The sequence below is a fragment of the Pelobates fuscus genome, chromosome 1, assembly GCF_036172605.1.
Source record: "Pelobates fuscus isolate aPelFus1 chromosome 1, aPelFus1.pri, whole genome shotgun sequence".
Classification (NCBI taxonomy): domain Eukaryota; kingdom Metazoa; phylum Chordata; class Amphibia; order Anura; family Pelobatidae; genus Pelobates; species Pelobates fuscus.
In genome coordinates this window covers 8,198,225-8,221,339 of record NC_086317.1, presented here as the reverse complement: position 1 = coordinate 8,221,339, position 23,115 = coordinate 8,198,225, and the positions used below count along the sequence as shown (strand labels likewise).

General features: G+C 44.2%; 1 protein-coding gene across 2 annotated transcripts in view; it reads left to right on the top strand.

Annotated features, from left to right (window-relative positions):
- GSK3B (glycogen synthase kinase 3 beta) overlaps nt 1–23,115 on the top strand; it is a 156,238-nt gene that overhangs the window by 95,200 nt on the left and 37,923 nt on the right. For both annotated transcript variants that reach the window (XM_063446078.1, XM_063446072.1), the window contains exons 4-7: nt 6,284–6,394; nt 7,804–7,934; nt 11,517–11,623; nt 14,773–14,870. In XM_063446078.1, the coding sequence (XP_063302148.1) occupies nt 6,284–6,394; nt 7,804–7,934; nt 11,517–11,623; nt 14,773–14,870 (447 nt within the window). The remainder of the gene's footprint in view (nt 1–6,283; nt 6,395–7,803; nt 7,935–11,516; nt 11,624–14,772; nt 14,871–23,115) is intronic.

Here is a 23,115-nt window from a genome sequence, read left to right as displayed (position 1 = left end):
TCAGGCTGGACACAGCAGGGCAAGAAACTCACCATGTGAGGCTTTACATATACACGGATTGCTATGTATGAAGTGGGCGACCGTGAGGCCTCAAGAATTGCTCCTGTAAAGTGGGTGTCACTAGTTTGTTGCATTTTTAGTAGGTACAGTCGGAGCTCCTGTACATGCCTTTTCCTTTGTGGGATGTGAAAGGCAACTTCAAAGCAGTGCATGCTCGGAGCTGGCGCCGGCCCCCCTGCAGCCACATCACATGGATCTTATTAAACCCTTCTTATGCTGGGAAGCCTGGAGACAGCTGGGCTCAGGAGGCCTGCTTGGGGCTTAACTCATTCCTTTCACCATTGGAGCAGGTTTATGGCCATTTGGTGGACACTGATGTCACATTGGTGACCCTGAAGCATTTTGTCAACGTTCTAGGTTAAACCTTGTAAATGGGTTTCAAGGTGCCACCTTCTGACTGCAAGTACCTGCGATCATTGCTGTACAATGGAAGAGTTCTGTGACAGTCATATATAGCATTGTGTAAACCTCACTAGTGTGTTGCAGATTTCTATTACCTTGGTCATGGTGGGCACACGGCATCAAGATACCCTACAAGATGGCAGTACGAATAGCCATGCTGCAACAATGGATATGAAGGGGCTAGTAACATGAAGTTTCTTGTTGTCCCACGAGAGGGCAGAAAGTAAATCAAATCACCCCCTTATCCAACCTCCCCTGTCCCTGACAGCAGCACTTAGTTATGTTACTGTATTAATTCAATATCGTTTCTTCAGTTGGTAGTGGTAGTGTGATCTGTGTGTGTGTGTTAACTTGGTTTCTTATATAGTAAAAGCTGGTCGGTCTAACAAGGCCGCTTCTTTTCTCTGTAAGGTTTTCTGGGTAAAAACAGGACTTTTCATTTTACAATGGAACCTGCCTCAATCTCCTTCAGAAAGCGTCAGGTCTGGCCTTGTGATATTGCCTAAAAGAGCTTGGAGCAGTCAGGATCAGGATCAGTCAAACAGAACTCAGACTCTCAATTCAACCTCTGATGCCATTACAAGAAACATCTGCAGTGTGCTTTAACCCTTACTCAGTAGGAGGGTATAGGATCAGAAACGCCTGCAGTGTGCTCTAACCCTTACTCAGTAGGAGGGTATAGGGTCAGAAACGCCTGCGTGTGCTTTAACCCTTACTCAGTAGGAGGGTATAGGATCAGAAACGCCTGCAGTGTGCTTTAACCCTTACTCAGTAGGCGGGTATAGGGCCAGAAACGCCTGCAGTGTGCTCTAACCCTTACTCAGTAGGCGGGTATAGGGCCAGAAACGCCTGCAGTGTGCTCTAACCCTTACTCAGTAGGCGGGTATAGGATCAGAAACGCCTGCAGTGTGCTCTAACCCTTACTCAGTAGGCGGGTATAGGGCCAGAAACGCCTGCAGTGTGCTCTAACCCTTACTCAGTAGGCGGGTATAGGGCCAGAAACGCCTGCAGTGTGCTCTAACCCTTACTCAGTAGGCGGGTATAGGGCCAGAAACGCCTGCAGTGTGCTCTAACCCTTACTCAGTAGGCGGGTATAGGGCCAGAAACGCCTGCAGTGTGCTCTAACCCTTACTCAGTAGGCGGGTATAGGATCAGAAACGCCTGCAGTGTGCTTTAACCCTTACTGAGTAGGCGGGTATAGGATCAGAAACGCCTGCAGTGTGCTTTAACCCTTACTCAGTAGGAGGGTATAGGATCTGAAACGCCTGCAGTGTGCTCTAACCCTTACTCAGTAGGCGAGTATAGGATCAGAAACGCCTGCAGTGTGCTCCTACCCTTACTCAGTAGGCGGGTATAGGATCAGAAACTCCTGCAGTGTGCTCTAACCCTTACTCAGTAGGCGGGTATAGGATCAGAAACGCCTGCAGTGTGCTCTAACCCTTACTCAGTAGGAGGGTATAGGGTCAGAAACGCCTGCAGTGTGCTCTAACCCTTACTCAGTAGGAGGGTATAGGGCCAGAAACGCCTGCCGTGTGCTCTGATTGGTCAGTATAGGGCCATACACTATAATATTATATTAATATTACACGCTCCCATCAGATTATGGGTGTTTGTTCTTGTTCTTTGTAATCCGTATCTTACTGAGTGTTTGAAAATGTCACTTCCAAGATGGCAACTTCTTCCACTGGTGATCACTGCTAAATGTTCCAGAAGTTTGGATGAAAATGTCACCAATCCTAATTTGTTGATGTTAACTGATTCATGTTGAGAAATTGTCTTGCGTGGCAGTATGACTCGTACAGCTGTTGGTATACTGTCATAATATGAGCATTGCTGTGGAGGTACTCACATACACTCCCTCAGACACTGAGCGCTGTACAATGGGTGGACTTTTAGACACGTATTCGTAACCAGACTAGCTGGACGCACAGGATCAGAGGGGTTGCGGGCCCTGCTCATTGAGCTTACATTCTAGAATGAGCGCTCATCAGGATTCATTCCCGAGGCTGCATGTAAAGTTCTTGTATGTGCGTTCTATTTGGGAGTCACTGAGAACTAAAAATATCCTCTGAGCTAGCGGAACAGATTTACACTACACAGAAAGCCACGCTGGAGTTTCTAGGAATTCCTAAAACTAGTACATGGACTCCCACCTTCCCTCTATCCCTCGTCACAAGGTCATTGCTCATTCGTTTTCTGGATGCATTTTAGAAATCACCCTGCCCATCCTTGATTTGAGAGGAGGTTCTGATGATTTCAATCAGATTATATGAATATCTTACTTCACACCGTGAGCCCTGTGTGCTTCACACCTTTTATTCCACGGTAAAGGAAGTTTAAAAAGCCCGAATGGGTCTGAGAATGATGCACTAAATCTATAAATCCAGGTGTTCCAGCCCAGTGCGGCGATGGATGGCTCTGCGGTCTGTGGAAATAACAGATGGCTTCCTTCACAGGAGGCTTTAATCTAGACATTTGATGTTGACTTCTGGAAGGTTTCTGGGGTGAGTAATGCGGCAGAGAGAAGTAAAACACTGAGTTTTTAGGGTGATGCTCCCGACGCGCTTCACACACACTGAACCATCTGTGGCAAAAAGTCCTACAAACCGCTTCCAAAAAGCTGTACACATGCCTAGAGCACTACGAGATGACCCGACTTTGCCCAATTAAAATATCTAAGACCCTTACCCTACAATAACCTAATCAGCTGTGGCTCTGTTACCTCAGTGAAACCCAAAAATGTAAAACAAAAACATTAATCCCTATATGGTATTCTAAAAGTGAGAAGTAGCTTATAATGGTGAACCTCACACCACCACCCACAATAGCATAACAAACGATAATATATACACACAAAGTATATCCAAAGCCCCAAGATACAAACACACAAGTGAAAATGGAAAAAGATGAAATACCACCCGATATACAGGATAAAATATAAATCGAACCCTGTGGTGCAAATCTAAATAAAAACAGGCATTATTAAAATTAATTTGTTTTCCGAGGTTTTGATTTATATTTTATATAGGGTGGTATTTAATCTGTTTCCAGTTTCACCTGTGTGTTTATATCTTGGAGCACTGGATATACTTTGTGTGTATATCATAGTTTGTTCTGTTACCTCAGTATTTGTCCTCAAAGCAGATCATGGTGCAACATTTCTGGTGAGTAGCTTGTGGTCCACCTCCTGGTTTGGGTGGCTGCTGGAAGCACTCAGACTACATGGTCTCAGGAATCTTGCATTTTACTTATTTGTTTAAGGCAGTGCTTTACAGTTATAAAGAGGGATGTAACCGCAAATCTCAAGATGGATAAGAGGACCTCAAGGATCTTGCTCAAATGCACTATAGTGCCCTGAGGGAGCCCCCACCCTCAGGGTCCCACTCCCGTGGCGCTGAAGGGGTTAATCCCTTACCTCTTTTTCAGTGCCGGGCTCCCTGGGCACTGGGACTTTCCTCCCTCTTCTTCCGTCATCGGCTGAATGCGCATGTGCGGCAAGAGCCACGCGCGCATTCAGCCAGTCTCATAGGAAAGCATTTTCAAAGCTTTCCTGTGGATGCTGGCGTCTTCTCACTGTGAAAATCACAGTGAGAAGCGTGGAAGCGCCTCTAGCGGCTGTCAATGAGACAGCCACTAGAGGCTGGATTAACCCATAGGTAAACATAGCAGTTTCTCTGAAACTGCTATGTTTACAGCAAAAAGGGTTAATCCTAGATCGACCTGGCACCCAGACCACTTTATTAAGCTTAAGTGGTCTGGGTGCCTATAGTGGTCCTTTAAAATGTTGAGTTATTTTGATGGACCTGGCAATATATAATACCTGCTGCACCTTTACACGTTTCAATTACGGGGATCTCAATCTTTGTCTTCCAGATGCCCCCAGAGTGGTTCCTGTGGCTGGCCACGCATTATGTGGCAGGATATAATGCAGACTCAATCTGTAGTTTATTCCTGTTCACTCATGAATATACATCGTCTATCAATGAGCGGGAGCAGGAAGTGCGTGGGCTCCTTCTTACCTGCTTTGCCAGTTAGCCAGAGAACTCTTTATTAGATTCACGCACTCCCTCAGGCTTGCATTTAACGCTTTTCTACAATATTCTGTATCTCGGCAGTTTTTTATGTTTCACCTTTCTACAGGACCCAGCGAGCTGTTAAATAGCGCATTTGTGTTTGTCGATGTTCCCATCAAATCTTTCCCCCATTTCTACACAAAGGATTAATGTATCACTTTATTCTGTGTATCCCCCGGCCATTCGGTTCCACAATGCAGAGATTGACGGCAGTGGAGGTCCTGTAACATCCGGATTTGTTTTAAATCAGACTAGGCCTGTTGGACCCACCATGTATTGCTACATGCTGGGAAGTACTTTTCTCCTTAAAGATGGGAAGGCCCAGAATGGGTGAATAAACCCAGAAAAAGCCAGTTGTTGGTTGTTGTTATTTTTCCTTCTGGAAAATGTGAAAAAATGTTGCATGGAATATGTTCTCTTCCAATAAGTAGTATGTTTATGGCGTTACATGGTGGCTTTGTACTTAAACCTCCAATATTCTTTCTTAAACCCATATAACATGAAGACGTGTATGATATACTTACTATTAGTCTCTAATTATTCCAATTCCTGTACCTTAAAGACAAGGAAATCCTGGAATCCAATCTAGATACGAACAGGGTTTTTACCAGTACATTTCAAAGTGAAGGTATAATAGCCGAATTGGAAACATTCTCTTGTCTGTTATACTTCCAGTTTGAATGTTTAAATGTGAAATTCACTTTGAATTCTCACTGTAGAGTAATCCTGTAATAAAATACTGGGGATTCACTACCAGATAAAAAGGGAAATATGCGTTTCTGTCTCTGGGGGGCGCTGCATGGAAAAGTGTTCAGTTTATTTTGCTCGTGGGTTCCCTCTTGTTGGTATATAGTCGATTGAGTTGGTTCTGTCCTTTAAGTAAGGCCTTAAAGAGACACTATAGAACAATGTTAGGAGTAAGTATTTGTATTCCTAACACTGCGATGTTCCTTTAATTGACAGGTAAGAGTTTCAATTAATCCTAATTCGGGAAATGTAATTCTATTTTAACTGCATTAATTCATACCCTTTATCTAAATGATGATTGGGTTCCTACCAATGTTCTGCTTTGATGCAACCCCTCCGAAACCATTGCTGCAAATGTGCCAATCTGCTTTGAATCGGTTTCCCAATCAGATTCTTTTGATGGGGAAGCATTGGCCAATGAGAACTTATCACAAGAAAACTATAGTTTCGTACTGAGAGAGGAAGTCCTCATGGTTGCCAGCTTTGCAACCAGAGGGTGCTCGCCCTGGCCCGCGACTGTGTGCTCGCCCTGGCCTGCGACTGTGTGCTCATCCTGGCCCGCGACTGTGTGCTCGCCCTGGCCCGCGACTGTGTGCTCGCCCTGGCCCGCGACTGTGTGCTCGCCCTGGCCCGCGACTGTGTGCTCGCCCTGGCCCGTGACTGTGTGCTCGCCCTGGCCCGCGACTGTGTGCTCGCCCTGGCCCGCGACTGTGTGCTCGCCCTGGCCCGTGACTGTGTGCTCGCCCTGGCCCGCGACTGTGTGCTCGCCCTGGCCCGCGACTGTGTGCTCGCCCTGGCCCGCGACTGTGTGCTCGCCCTGGCCCGCGACTGTGTGCTCGCCCTGGCCCGCGACTGTGTGCTCGCCCTGGCCCGCGACTGTGTGCTCGCCCTGGCCCGCGACTGTGTGCTCGCCCTCTCTCTAATCTGCAGTTTGCTGGATTTGCTTTGTTAAAGCCTTGCCTGACTGACTGCTAACGTTTATTGTCTTTTGTTTTTTGCAGAAGGATGAGGTTTACTTAAACCTGGTGCTGGACTATGTTCCTGAAACTGTGTACAGAGTCGCAAGACATTACAGCCGAGCCAAGCAAGCGCTCCCCATGATTTATGTGAAGGTAAACAAACTGTACTGCAACCTGTCTACTGTTTACTGGTCAATTATGGGTTAAACAAAGTAAGCTGCTGTCTGCAGGTCAACAATGATTCAGATAAACCGAACTACTACAGGTTCTGCCCTACTGTTAGATTATTAGTTAAATAGACAGAGCTAATGTATTTACAGGTCAATAAGGAGTTCATTTGGTTACATAATCTAGAGAGAGCATTCACACCTCCATAATGTCGTTTACACCTTGGAATAAATGTGTTTTGGAATTGATAGTTAATGCTGAACCCGGTGACAGAGCCAGTGTAACCACCACACCAAGCTGTGATAATACCCGTCATTATCCCAACTGTGGAAATTGGGCTTACTGTCTCCTTGTGTTAAAATGGGCCAGAAGGTTTGGTTTCACAGCCTTCCTATGGCTTCCTGGTACCCAAATGTTTTAGTCTGTGCCTCAGGCAGTGCATACTAACAGAGGCCCTGTATTAATCTTTAAAGCGACTATCTAGGAGTCCTTTAATGTCATACAGTAAAAAACTGTTTTCAAAAGGTTTGCCACTTACCAAAGTCCCCTGTGCCCTCCTTTTCTGATATCGCTAGTGCTGTGATCCCTGATATTAGATACGTAAAAATAAGGATTAAACCACTGGATATTCTGCCGAGTGAGAGAGCCAGGCTGGAGACCCAGATAGGGGGCTACTTATAAAACAAAGCCAGTGGGGTCCTGGCACCATTTCCACTTCAGCACCATGAAAATACTCGTGATAAGGTTTAATACAATGGGGTTTATGTACTAAACAGTGAACTTTGATAAACCGAAAATCAGTTATTAAAAGTTAAGCTAAAATTGCAGAATAGAAAAATTCTTTAACCTTTTTTTTATTTTTAAGTTAACAATTTGGCTGTTTTTAATATTAATTTTGAATTTCGGGTTTTTGATTCATCACTATTGAGTGCTTAGTGTAGGGGTTGGCAACCTTTGGCACTCCAGATGTTGTGAAATACATGTCCCATAATACCATTCACTGTGGCGCACCCTTTCTCTACTTCCACGCAGTGGGTGGTTACTTTCCCCCCCCCCCCCCCCATGCATCTCCTACATTTTCGCCACTCTTTCTCATTTTCTTTCCTTTTTACAGTTATTGGAAATTGAGGCAAATCCTGTCAATGATATTGACTTATCTTACAAATAAAAATATTGCTGCTCTAATTGAACTGCAACGATATATAGTTTGAGAAATGGTAATCGGTTTGCTTTAGCAGTTCCTTTTGGGTATACTTTATTTTGCAACTAGTTGTGAAAATCACTGCAGTAACACATATAGTCCATTTCATCGCCTTTTTAATTGTACAAGTGCATGAGTTTTTGTGTTTTGATAAGCCAGCTATGTATTCATGTGATCTGTTTTGTCATTGCAGTTGTACATGTATCAGCTGTTTCGAAGTTTAGCCTACATTCATTCCTTTGGAATTTGCCACCGAGACATTAAACCACAGAACCTACTGCTGGACCCAGACACGGCCGTATTAAAACTCTGTGACTTTGGCAGGTGAGAGGGCGTATTAAACTGTAAAATCCACCTAGATCTTACTCTGTACACTGTAGATTTCCTGTAAATACTATCACTCCCCGTTACTACAAGTCAAACATTACGGCGGTACACTGATTCACTACTCAAAGACGTGTAATCTCGGCTGGTTAACTTGTGGGTTTCACATCTAGAATGTTAAAATAACGGGTAACGGGTTCTGTCAAATGGTTTTTTAACGCTTAGAGAAGTGTTGGGAGCCGAGAAAAGCAAGGAGTAAAAATTAGCATTTTGTGTCGGGGTTACTCTTCTGTCCACTCAGGGATTATTGAAGTGTTCTAAAAACATAGCTTGGCTATTGCAGAGAGTCGGATAATGGGCATTTAACAAGGTGATATGGATTCTTTTAAGCAAACAAATAAGTTTGAATGACTATCTGTTCCTGTCCAAATTAGAGATGATTAAATTGCGTATACGCAGAAGTAAATTCACACTGACACACGGAGTTCAGGTTAAAAGAACTTCGAGAAAATTTAATGGCATCTGGTTAAAAAGCGGGTTCGCAGACCCTTTTAAAGGCATTATTACATCATTGAAGAAGATCAAGATATCAACAAATAAACATCATTAATTGGGTTAGGTGTTAAGTGGCTATGTCAATACCCACCCATCAATATTATTAATTGGCTTAGGTACTAAGTGGCCGGCTAAATGTCCTCCCACCGAGAGGTGGCGTCATCTTGGACACGGGAGTGGACACGATGGCTCAGACGCCATTTTGCTAGCACGAGGCTGTACTCGATGGGAGGGGGGCTTTAGGCGCCATTTTGCGTAGTTAGTGCTGTTAGATTCGAGGTCAGGTTCAAGGCTTTTTAGTGAATGGACATTTCATTAGTACAGTTCTCATGATCTAACTATGGCATACAATGTTTCATACTACAGGAACTTGACAATTCCGGTGTTGCTCATATCCTTCTAGAGGATATATTCTCTTTCTAATATTCTAAATGCGGTTAGGAAAATCTATCATTTAGGAAGTTAATAATGTTAATGGGAAATTTAATAAGGGTTTTAATTATTCTATAACAAAGGCATTGTAAAACTAGGACGATTCAGGAAGAGGAACACTGATTTTATAACCTGACAGCCATCCATAACTCAGATAAACATTCCCTGGATCTTTTTAGAACTGTGACAAAAGACTCTTCCCATAGAGATTGATGCATTCTGTGTTTTAAAGGAATTCTCATGATTTCTTGTTATTGAAAATATTGTTGGATATGATTGGTTAACCTCTGTGTATATTTTGTAATTCATACAGACGTGTAGTTAAATATTTTCAGAGTATCAATGGTTACTCTTGCTTTTTAGAAGGTGGCCATCTGTAAAGGGATACTCAAAGCACCAAAACAACCTTAGCTCAATGAAGCAGTTTGTGTGTTTAGATCATGCCCTGCAGTCTCTCTTTTTAATTCTCTGCCATTTAGGAGTTAAATCTCTCTTGTTTCTGTTTATGCAGCCCTAACCCCACCTCCCCTGGCTGTGACTCACACAGCTTGCATTGAAAAAAAATGTATTGTATCATTTCAATCAGATGTCACAGCACAGTGTGTTTTGCTTCAGAAGATTTTATCTCCTCCTCTTTTAATTGACATTTAATCACACACAGAAGTTTAAACATTAGATATCTATTTACAGGAAGTGTTTAGGAAGGCTGTGTAGGTTGCAGGGAGGTGTGACTAGGGCTGCAAAAACAAATTGAATTAACCCCTGAATGGCAGAGAATAGAGCAGTGAGACTGCAAGGCATGATCTATACTCCAAAACTGCTCGATTAAGCTAATGTTGTTTTTGCTGCATATAGTGTCCCTTTAAGCCCTGTTTGGTTGGGAGTGCGAACTAGAAACATAGAAACATAGAATGTGACGGCAGATAAGAGCCATTCGGCCCATCTAGTCTGCCCAATTTACTAAATACTTTCATTAGTCCCTGTCCTTATCTTATAGTTAGAATAACCTTATGCCTATCCCACACATGCTTAAACTCCTTTACTGTGTTAACCTATACCACTTCAGATGGAAGTCTATTCCATGCATCCACTACCCTCTCAGTAAAGTAATACTTCCTGATATTATTTTTAAACCTTTGCCCCTCTGATTTAAGACTATGTCCTCTTGTTGTGGTAGTTTTTCTTCTTTTAAATATAGTCTCCTCCTTTACTGTGTTGATTCCCTTTATGTATTTAAATGTTTCTATCATATCCCCCCTGTCTCGTCTTTCCTCCAAGCTATACATGTTAAGATCCTTTAACCTTTCCTGGTAAGTTTCCTGGTCTATACATGGAGAGCACTCTGTGTATATGTAGGCACTGTCTATACATGGAGAGCACTCTGTGTATATGTAGGCACTGTCTATACACGGAGAGCACTCTGTGTATATGTAGGCACTGTCTATACACGGAGAGCACTCTGTGTATATGTAGGCACTGTCTATACCCGGAGAGCACTCTGTGTATATGTAGGCACTGTCTATACACGGAGAGCACTCTGTGTATATGTAGGCACTGTCTATACACGGAGAGCACTCTGTGTATATGTAGGCACTGTCTATACACGGAGAGCACTCTGTGTATATGTAGGCATTTTCTATACACGGAGAGCACTCTGTATATATGTAGGCACTGTCTATACACGGAGAGCACTCTGCATATATGTAGGCACTGTCTATACATGGAGAGCACTCTGTATATATGTAGGCACTGTCTATACACGGAGAGCACTCTGTGTATATGTAGGCACTGTCTATACACGGAGAGCACTCTGTGTATATGTAGGCATTTTCTATACACGGAGAGCACTCTGCGTATAACCCTCGGTGGCTGTTGGGAGAGCAGTACTTGTAGCAGTTCAGCAATCTATCCCTATCCCTATGTTGAGCTATCTATGGACAGCAGTCGGGGAGAAGGGACCACAAAGCATACAGAGATACCGTGGATTTTCAGTAAATTTGACCCATTTTTGGGATAGGCCCCTTTTCGGACGAAAATGTTGTTTCAAATTAGGGATGCACCGAAATTTCGTCTTTTTCTAACAAAAATCCCACTTTAATAAGTAAGTGGTCAAAAAGGTACAAAATATCTCCCGGCTGTGCTCACTAATTTAGAGGCTGTCGGTAGCCCATCTCACCTCCAAGATCTTGCTATCCCAATAAATATTGAGAGAGATGTCTCAGCTATTCGATAAAGTGCCTTCTCAGTTCAGCCCAACATGTTACATTCACTTTGAATTTCCCGCAGTTTATACTTTGAGACTTGCACAGGGTTATCCGCTCCGATAGACCGTTTAGACCTCGTCTTTGTGTATTCTGCAGTGTTTCTGCTCACTTCTACGTAACTTACTATGTATAAACTATACAAAATGAGTGAGATCTTATTGGCTGCGGTATAATCACAACACCAGGAGGCCAGGCCTGTGGGATTTCCATGCTCATTACATAACAGATCAAAACGTTAAATGCAGTGAAAGCAGTGTGTTCTTGCATCATTATAGTTGTTAAATTCTGTTATCGATTGATTCCAATACGTATATGTTCTATTCTTTTCTAGTGCAAAGCAGCTGGTTCGTGGAGAACCCAACGTTTCGTACATCTGTTCTCGGTACTACAGAGCCCCAGAGTTGATCTTTGGAGCCACCGATTACACCTCCAGCATAGGTAGGCATTGCCTTAATTTGACTTTGTGACTTCGTAGTTTAAAGAAAATAGCAGCTGGGTTAACCCCTCCTTTAAGTTAAAACAGTCATACCAAACAGCCTAATATAACGAATTGTAGGGGGAGAATACAATAAAACTATACTATAGACTCCAAAACAAGTTTAGCTTAACCGTCTGGTATTGATGTACTGGTGTCTTTGCAGTCTCACTGCTCCGTCCTCTACCATTTAAAAGTTAAATCACTCTGTTTATGCAAAGCTAGTCACACCTTCCTGTATGTGACTTCACAAACACGTCTACTAAAAAGAAATCTAATGTTTAAACTTCCTTTATTGCACATTCTGTTTAATTTAGAATTTCTTATCTCCTGCTCTGTTAATAGCCTGCAGGAGCTTCATGTGCCCTATGATCCTTGAAAAAATTTAAAACAAATTCTATAGTAAACTTAAGTTCAGATAGAAATTTAAACCATTTATTTTTTTCAGCAAGGCGGAGGTGTGGCTAGAGCTAAACAAAAGTGATTTAACTCCTAAATGGCAGAGAATTGAGCCACCAGACTGCAGGGGTGTAATCTATACACCAAAACTGCTTCATTAAGATAAAGTTGTTGTGGTTACTATTGTGTCCCTTTAAGACTGTAGGGTGGTTTTAAGGGATATGTCATTTTTTGACCTAGATAGCTACACAGTCAGGGTTATTTGCTAAATTGAGAATTCAAATTGAAAGAGTAGGTAAACTGAAAGCGTAATTGACTTGGATCATTTTTCCATTTCAGCTGATTTGACTTTAAATGTAAAATTCACTTCAATTTCCCACTTTAGTGAAAAAGGCAGGGTGGCTAAATAAAGGGATTTTAAAACGGTATCAAATAAAATAAAAGTAGTAGTTCCTTGGTTTTTAAGATGTGTTCCGTGATCCATTTCATTTTACTTGCTGTGACACCATCAGGAACATTCCTGGATAATTCTCTAAAACGTTTCTTGTTTCTGGAGAGCAATATAAGAGAATACGATTTTGGTGTGATGAGTGTATGATTGACTTGCTGCTAAGGGATACACCCCGTTTGTCGTTATTGGCCATTCAACTAGCCACCTATTGAATGGCGTCCGGACTTGCTATTTATAGTGACCTTATTCCCATTATATAACTATACAGTGGCCTTATTCCCATTATATAGCTATACAGTGGCCTTATACCCCTTATATAGCCATACAGTGGCCTTATTCCCATTATGTAGCCATACAGTGGCCTTATTCCCATTATGTAGCCATACAGTGGCCTTATACCCATTATATAGCCATACAGTGGCCTTATTCCCATTATGTAGCTATACAGTGGCCTTATTCCCATTATGTAGCTATACAGTGGCCTTATACCCATTATATAACTATACAGTGGCCTTATTCCCATTATGTAGCCATACAGTGGCCTTATACCCATTATATAGCCATACAGTGGCCTTATTCCCATTATATAGCTATACAGTGGCCTTATACCCCTTATATAGCCATACAGTGGCCTTATTCCCATTATGTAGCCATACAGTGGCCTTATTCCCATTATGTAGCCATACAGTGGCCTTATACCCATTATATAGCCATACAGTGGCCTTATTCCCATTATGTAGCTATACAGTGGCCTTATTCCCATTATGTAGCTATACAGTGGCCTTATACCCATTATATAACTATACAGTGGCCTTATTCCCATTATGTAGCCATACAGTGGCCTTATACCCATTATATAGCCATACAGTGGCCTTATTCCCATTATGTAGCCATATAGTGGCCTTATACCCATTATATAGCCATACAGTGGCCTTATTCCCATTATGTAGCCATACAGTGGCCTTATACCCATTATATAGCCATACAGTGGCCTTATACCCATTATGTAGCTATACAGTGACCTTATTCCCATTATGTAGCCATACAGTGGCCTTATACCCATTATATAGCCATACAGTGGTCTTATTCCCATTATGTAGCCATATAGTGGCCTTATACCCATTATATAGCCATACAGTGGCCTTATTCCCATTATATAGCCATACAGTGGCCTTATTCCCATTATGTAGCCATACAGTGGCCTTATACCCATTATATAGCCATACAGTGGCCTTATTCCCATTATATAGCCATACAGTGGCCTTATACCCATTATGTAGCTATACAGTGGCCTTATTCCCATTATGTAGCCATACAGTGGCCTTATTCCCATTATGTAGCCATACAGTGGCCTTATACCCATTATGTAGCCATACAGTGGCCTTATTCCCATTATGTAGCCATACAGTGGCCTTATTCCCATTATATAGCTATACAGTGGCCTTATTCCCATTATGTAGCCATACAGTGGCCTTATTCCCATTATGTAGCCATACAGTGGCCTTATTCCCATTATGTAGCCATACAGTGGCCTTATTCCCATTATGTAGCCATACAGTGGCCTTATTCCCATTATGTAGCCATACAGTGGCCTTATTCCCATTATGTAGCTATACAGTGGCCTTATTCCCATTATGTAGCCATACAGTGGCCTTATTCCCATTATGTAGCCATACAGTGGCCTTATTCCCATTATGTAGCCATACAGTGGCCTTATTCCCATTATGTAGCCATACAGTGGCCTTATTCCCATTATGTAGCCATACAGTGGCCTTATTCCCATTATATAGCCATACAGTGGCCTTATTCCCATTATGTAGCCATACAGTGGCCTTATTCCCATTATGTAGCCATACAGTGGCCTTATTCCCATTATGTAGCCATACAGTGGCCTTATTCCCATTATGTAGCCATACAGTGGCCTTATTCCCATTATGTAGCCATACAGTGGCCTTATTCCCATTATGTAGCCATACAGTGGCCTTATTCCCATTATGTAGCCATACAGTGGCCTTATTCCCATTATGTAGCCATACAGTGGCCTTATTCCCATTATGTAGCCATACAGTGGCCTTATATCAGAATTACTGAAATAACATATTTTGTTCTTTCCAATTCTTTTAGCTGGCTATATGACATAATTTTATTCAACCAGCAGCACAGTTTTTGAGTTTAAATAATGTAGCTTTATGTTAATGCTTGCTTTCCTGGTAAATAATTTGTGCGTAGCGATATTTATACGAGCCTGCTTTCCCTCCGCAGATGTGTGGTCAGCGGGCTGTGTATTAGCAGAACTTCTCCTGGGCCAGCCCATCTTCCCTGGGGACAGCGGTGTGGACCAGCTTGTGGAAATCATCAAGGTAAGAGCGCAGTGGGGGTTAACAAAGGCCTGCTGGTCTATTCACGAAGTTGAGAATTTAAAGGAACATTTTAGGGTCAGGAACACAAATATAACGCAAAGGAATTAACTCACATTATTTCCAGTGCTGTGCGGGTCTGCTGGTGCTGACCACGCCCCCTTTGTGACATCATCAGAATTGGCGATTTTTAGCCAATCCAATGCTTCCCCAGTCAGCACCTCCTCATAGAGATGCATTGAATCTATGCGGACAGCCGCTCACTGCGGCCACACAACGGGCCCTGCTTCTCTCTGAAACCTGCTGCCCAGGACATGTGCAGCCGCTCACTGCGGCCACACAACGGGCCCTGCTTCTCTCTGAAACCTGCTGCCCAGGACATGTGCAGCCGCTCACTGCGGCCACACAACGGGCCCTGCTTCTCTCTGAAACCTGCTGCCCAGGACATGTGCAGCCGCTCACTGCGGCCACACAACGGGCCCTGCTTCTCTCTGAAACATGCTGCCCAGGACATGTGCAGCCGCTCACTGCGGCCACACAACGGGCCCTGCATCTCTCTGAAACATGCTGCCCAGGACATGTGCAGCCGCTCACTGCGGCCACACAACGGGCCCTGCTTCTCTCTGAAACATGCTGCCCAGGACATGTGCAGCCGCTCACTGCGGCCACACAACGGGCCCTGCTTCTCTCTGAAACATGCTGCCCAGGACATGTGCAGCCGCTCACTGCGGCCACACAACGGCCCCTGCTTCTCTCTGAAACATGCTGCCCAGGACATGTGCAGCCGCTCACTGCGGCCACACAACGGGCCCTGCTTCTCTCTGAAACATGCTGCCCAGGACATGTGCAGCCGCTCACAGCGGCCACACAACGGGCCCTGCTTCTCTCTGAAACCTGCTGCCCAGGACATGTGCAGCCGCTCACTGCGGCCACACAACGGGCGCTGCTTCTCTCTGAAACCTGCTGCCCAGGACATGTGCAGCCGCTCACTGCGGCCACACAACGGGCCCTGCTTCTCTCTGAAACATGCTGCCCAGGACATGTGCAGCCGCTCACTGCGGCCACACAACGGGCCCTGCTTCTCTCTGAAACCTGCTGCCCAGGACATGTGCAGCCGCTCACTGCGGCCACACAACGGGCCCTGCTTCTCTCTGAAACATGCTGCCCAGGACATGTGCAGCCGCTCACTGCGGCCACACAACGGGCCCTGCTTCTCTCTGAAACATGCTGCCCAGGACATGTGCAGCCGCTCACTGCGGCCACACAACGGGCCCTGCTTCTCTCTGAAACATGCTGCCCAGGACATGTGCAGCCGCTCACTGCGGCCACACAACGGGCCCTGCTTCTCTCTGAAACATGCTGCCCAGGACATGTGCAGCCGCTCACAACGGCCACACAACGGGCCCTGCTTCTCTCTGAAACATGCTGCCCAGGACATGTGCAGCTGCTCACTGCTGCCACACAGCGGGCCCTGCTTCTCTCTGAAACATGCTGCCCAGGACATGTGCAGCCGCTCACTGCGGCCACATAATGGGCCCTGCTTCCCCAGCGGGGTGCGTGCCCCACATTTCTCACTCTGACTCTGCTAGCTTGTCTCACGTCTGCAGGATTTATAATGTAATCTTCAACTCAGTACACTGCAACTCCCATCAATCTTTGACTGAGGCCGTGATGGCGACTGGCAGAACGGCTGACAGTGTTTTACGTTTTACTGCAGTGTAGATTGCAAACAGATGGCAGCACTTCATTGTTACCGTGTTGACAAGCATCAATGTAGCATATGTAATATGTAAGTTGTCACTGTTTAAACACTACTTCTTACTAAGGGGGAGGAGGGCCAGCACTGTGTGGAATAAATCCAATCACCTTTAACCCTGCGCGTGCCATGAACTGGATTTCAATAACCTCAAACTCATCAGTACAGTGTCTACTCACTTTACATATGTGGTGTCATGATGTCATGTTAAATAGTGTTGTTGTTTTTTTAATTTTTTTTATATATGTATATATTTGTTACATTTAGGCATAGAATGGACGTATCTTTTTGACCCACATTCCGTCTCAGATTGTGAGATCCCTGGATTTGGGGATCCCCCTCCCCTGTGTATTCATCTATCAATCATCTGGTTTTATTTAACAGACACCGAGAAATCCCTGCTTCTGTTAATGAATAATGTCCCCTTCTTATAACTGTACACATTGTAACATCAGCGTTGTGTGCACTCACTCTGTGCCAAATCAAACGCCCACTTTCCTCACTGACTCTTCTGGATGTGCTACCTTTCATTCGTTTCTTGAAAACCTTTTATTATCTTGTAACAAATAACCAAATCTCCTTCTCCTCCTCTGATCTTTCATTCTGCCCTCTCGTACAAATATCACCTGTCCTATAACCTCCACCTCAATAATATAGCTCAAATATACACTGACCTCTGTAAGAGTTATTACCCCCCTATACACTGACAGCTGTAAGAGTTATTACCCCCCTATACACTGACAGCTGTAAGAGTTATTACCCCCTATACACTGACAGCTGTAAGAGTTATTACCCCCCTATACACTGACAGCTGTAAGAGTTATTACCCCCCTATACACTGACAGCTGTAAGAGTTATTACCCCCCTATACACTGACAGCTGTAAGAGTTATTACCCCCCTATACACTGACAGCTGTAAGAGTTATTACCCCCCTATACACTGACAGCTGTAAGAGTTATTACCCCCTATACACTGACAGCTGTAAGAGTTATTACCCCCCTATACACTGACAGCTGTAAGAGTTATTACCCCCCTATACACTGACAGCTGTAAGAGTTATTACCCCCCTATACACTGACAGCTGTAAGAGTTATTACCCCCCTATACACTGACAGCTGTAAGAGTTATTACCCCCTATACACTGACAGCTGTAAGCGTTATTACCCCCTATACACTGACAGCTGTAAGAGTTATTACCCCCCCTATACACTGACAGCTGTAAGAGTTATTACCCCCTATACACTGACAGCTGTAAGAGTTATTACCCCCCTATACACTGACAGCTGTAAGAGTTATTACCCCCCTATACACTGACAGCTGTAAGAGTTATTACCCCCTATACACTGACAGCTGTAAGAGTTATTACCCCCTATACACTGACAGCTGTAAGCGTTATTACCCCCTATACACTGACAGCTGTAAGAGTTATTACCCCCCCTATACACTGACAGCTGTAAGAGTTATTACCCCCTATACACTGACAGCTGTAAGAGTTATTACCCCCCTATACACTGACAGCTGTAAGAGTTATTACCCCCCTATACACTGACAGCTGTAAGAGTTATTACCCCCCTATACACTGACAGCTGTAAGAGTTATTACCCCCCTATACACTGACAGCTGTAAGAGTTATTACCCCCCCATACACTGACAGCTGTAAGAGTTATTACCCCCCTATACACTGACAGCTGTAAGAGTTATTACCCCCCTATACACTGACAGCTGTAAGAGTTATTACCCCCTATACACTGACAGCTGTAAGAGTTATTACCCCCTATACACTGACAGCTGTAAGCGTTATTACCCCCTATACACTGACAGCTGTAAGAGTTATTACCCCCCCTATACACTGACAGCTGTAAGAGTTATTACCCCCTATACACTGACAGCTGTAAGAGTTATTACCCCCTATACACTGACAGCTGTAAGAGTTATTACCCCCCTATACACTGACAGCTGTAAGAGTTATTACCCCCCTATACACTGACAGCTGTAAGAGTTATTACCCCCCTATACACTGACAGCTGTAAGAGTTATTACCCCCTATACACTGACAGCTGTAAGAGTTATTACCCCCTATACACTGACAGCTGTAAGCGTTATTACCCCCTATACACTGACAGCTGTAAGAGTTATTACCCCCCCTATACACTGACAGCTGTAAGAGTTATTACCCCCTATACACTGACAGCTGTAAGAGTTATTACCCCCTATACACTGACAGCTGTAAGAGTTATTACCCCCCTATACACTGACAGCTGTAAGAGTTATTACCCCCCTATACACTGACAGCTGTAAGAGTTATTACCCCCCTATACGCTGACAGCTGTAAGAGTTATTACCCCCCTATACACTGACAGCTGTAAGAGTTATTACCCCCCTATACACTGACAGCTGTAAGAGTTATTACCCCCCTATACACTGACAGCTGTAAGAGTTATTACCCCCCTATACACTGACAGCTGTAAGAGTTATTACCCCCCATACACTGACAGCTGTAAGAGTTATTACCCCCCTATACACTGACAGCTGTAAGAGTTATTACCCCCCTATACACTGACAGCTGTAAGAGTTATTACCCCCCTATACACCGACAGCTGTAAGAGTTATAACCCCCCTATACGCTGACAGCTGTAAGAGTTATTACCCCCCATACGCTGACAGCTGTAAGAGTTATTACCCCCCTATACACTGACAGCTGTAAGCGTTATTACCCCCCTATACACTGACAGCTGTAAGAGTTATTATCCCCCATACACTGACAGCTGTAAGAGTTATTACCCCCCATACACTGACAGCTGTAAGAGTTATTACCCCCCATACACTGACAGCTGTAAGAGTTATTACCCCCTATACCAGGGGTAGGCAACCTTTTAGCAGCACTGTGCCGATATAGGATTTTGATGTCGCGTAGCGTGCCAATCCTATTTTTTTAAATTGAGGTGTATATGCTGCCGTATTCTGCTTGTGTTATTTTTACTGTAATTGCTTTGTATCGTTGTATTTGTGCGTATATGAGCTTTTATATTGTATATGTTCAGGAGTAGTTTGTGGTATCGTGTATGATACATATGAATGTGGGCTGTGTATGAGGGCTGCTTTTGGAATTGTGTGTGAATGGATATGTCACATTGTGTGTTTGGTAGTGTGTGGGGGCTGTTTCGGGTATTGCAGTGTGGTAGTGTGTGGGGTCTGTTTGGGGTATTGCATGTGAGAGGCTGCATGTGGAGTTGTGTGCATGTATGTGGATTGTTAGTGGTGTTGCGTTTGTGGGGATTTTGTGTATGTTTGTGTGTGGGCTGTTCGTATTATTTGTATGAGTGGAGGGTTATTCTGCAAGTGTGGGTAGCTTCCCTAGGTTCCAGTGGGGACCGGGCCGACCAGGTATAGCTCAAGTATAGGAGCTGCAACAGCAGCTGCAGGCTGCTCTGCTACAGTGTGGATTCCCATTCACAAGTGCTGGGAGGAAGTGATCTGAGATCACTTCCTCTACGTGCTGCAATGCATAAATTGGGGATTGTCCTTCACCACCTCTTCGTATTAGCAGATATCTGAAGTTTTACTGGGACTCCTGATAGGAAAGAGCCTGTTTGGCTCTAGCAGCCTTGAGTGCCGTGCAAAGACACCTCGAGTGCCGTGCATGGCACTAGTGCCGTAGGTTGCCTACCCCTGCCCTATACACTGACAGCTGTAAGAGTTATTACCCTCCTATACACTGACAGCTGTAAGAGTTATTACCCCCCTATACACTGACAGCTGTAAGAGTTATTACCCCCCATACACTGACAGCTGTAAGAGTTATTACCCCCTATACACTGACAGCTGTAAGAGTTATTACCCCCTATACACTGACAGCTGTAAGAGTTATTACCCCCCATACACTGACAGCTGTAAGAGTTATTACCCCCTATACACTGACAGCTGTAAGAGTTATTACCCCCCTATACACTGACAGCTGTAAGAGTTATTACCCCCCATACACTGACAGCTGTAAGTTATTACCCCCCTATACACTGACAGCTGTAAGAGTTATTACCCCCCATACACTGACAGCTGTAAGAGTTATTACCCCCCTATACACTGACAGCTGTAAGAGTTATTACCCCCTATACACTGACAGCTGTAAGAGTTATTACCCCCCTATACACTGACAGCTGTAAGAGTTATTACCCCCCTATACACTGACAGCTGTAAGAGTTATTACCCCCCCTATACACTGACAGCTGTACGAGTTATTACCCCCCTATACACTGACAGCTGTAAGGGTTATTACCCCCCTATACACTGACAGCTGTAAGAGTTATTACCCCCCCTATACACTGACAGCTGTAAGAGTTATTACCCCCCATACACTGACAGCTGTAAGAGTTATTACCCCCATACACTGACAGCTGTAAGAGTTATTACCCCCCAGACACTGACAGCTGTAAGAGTTATTACCCTCCTATACACTGACAGCTGTAAGCGTTATTACCCCCTATACACTGACAGCTGTAAGAGTTATTACCCTCCTATACACTGACAGCTGTAAGAGTTATTACCCCCTATACACTGACAGCTGTAAGAGTTATTACCCCCTATACACTGACAGCTGTAAGAGTTATTACCCTCCTATACACTGACAGCTGTAAGAGTTATTACCCCCCTATACACTGACAGCTGTAAGAGTTATTACCCCCCATACACTGACAGCTGTAAGAGTTATTACCCTCCTATACACTGACAGCTGTAAGCGTTATTACCCCCTATACACTGACAGCTGTAAGAGTTATTACCCTCCTATACACTGACAGCTGTAAGAGTTATTACCCCCTATACACTGACAGCTGTAAGAGTTATTACCCCCTATACACTGACAGCTGTAAGAGTTATTGATACCGGAGAAACTGACGGAAGCGAAGCACAGAGAGATGGACACAGGTTTCTTCAGGAAGGAAGAGATTCTTTATTGGATCACCGATCGGGACTCAGAGGGACTAACGTCACCAAAATACAGCAAGTTCTGAGCCCCGGACAATAGTGCAGGCTCCTTATATAGGCACATGACTCCTCCCATATTAAGCTCCACCCGCACATTCTCTTAACCAATCAACACAAATAAGAATTAACTTCCTGTTTGACCGCATGGCTTGTCCAGCACAATGGAGGAGGGGGAATACTACATCCTGTATTCTTGCACATGCTCCGTACACTACTGATCGTATCTTGCCTCGTGCAACCAACTGATCGATACGTCAGCATATGCACGTACACATGCCACGTGGTAATCTCGGCCTACTAAATTTATTTTTACCGAGATTCCACCACATTATTACCCCCCTATACACTGACAGCTGTAAGTTATTACCCCCCTATACACTGACAGCTGTAAGAGTTATTACCCCCTATACACTGACAGCTGTAAGAGTTATTACCCCCCTATACACTGACAGCTGTAAGAGTTATTACCCCCCCTATACACTGACAGCTGTAAGAGTTATTACCCCCTATACACTGACAGCTGTAAGAGTTATTACCCCCTATACACTGACAGCTGTAAGAGTTATTACCCCCTATACACTGACAGCTGTAAGAGTTATTACCCCCCTATACACTGACAGCTGTAAGAGTTATTACCCCCCATACACTGACAGCTGTAAGAGTTATTACCCTCCTATACACTGACAGCTGTAAGCGTTATTACCCCCTATACACTGACAGCTGTAAGAGTTATTACCCTCCTATACACTGACAGCTGTAAGAGTTATTACCCCCTATACACTGACAGCTGTAAGAGTTATTACCCCCTATACACTGACAGCTGTAAGAGTTATTGATACCGGAGAAACTGACGGAAGCGAAGCACAGAGAGATGGACACAGGTTTCTTCAGGAAGGAAGAGATTCTTTATTGGATCACCGATCGGGACTCAGAGGGACTAACGTCACCAAAATACAGCAAGTTCTGAGCCCCGGACAATAGTGCAGGCTCCTTATATAGGCACATGACTCCTCCCATATTAAGCTCCACCCGCACATTCTCTTAACCAATCAACACAAATAAGAATTAACTTCCTGTTTGACCGCATGGCTTGTCCAGCACAATGGAGGAGGGGGAATACTACATCCTGTATTCTTGCACATGCTCCGTACACTACTGATCGTATCTTGCCTCGTGCAACCAACTGATCGATACGTCAGCATATGCACGTACACATGCCACGTGGTAATCTCGGCCTACTAAATTTATTTTTACCGAGATTCCACCACATTCCCCCCTTTGATGCCTCTTGATATTTCACAATTACTTGAGGCATCACTTAACCTTGGTTTGCATACACCGCAAGTTACCTTGAACCAGACCAGACTTATCTTATGATGTGAATCTTTTAACACTCATCTTCCTGCATTGGTTCTCCCTGATCTAGAGCCTTATACTTATAAATCGCCATTATCTGTGCAGCAGCCTTCCTCTCTGCTATATTTCCTATCAGGCTTTGCACAGACCTAACT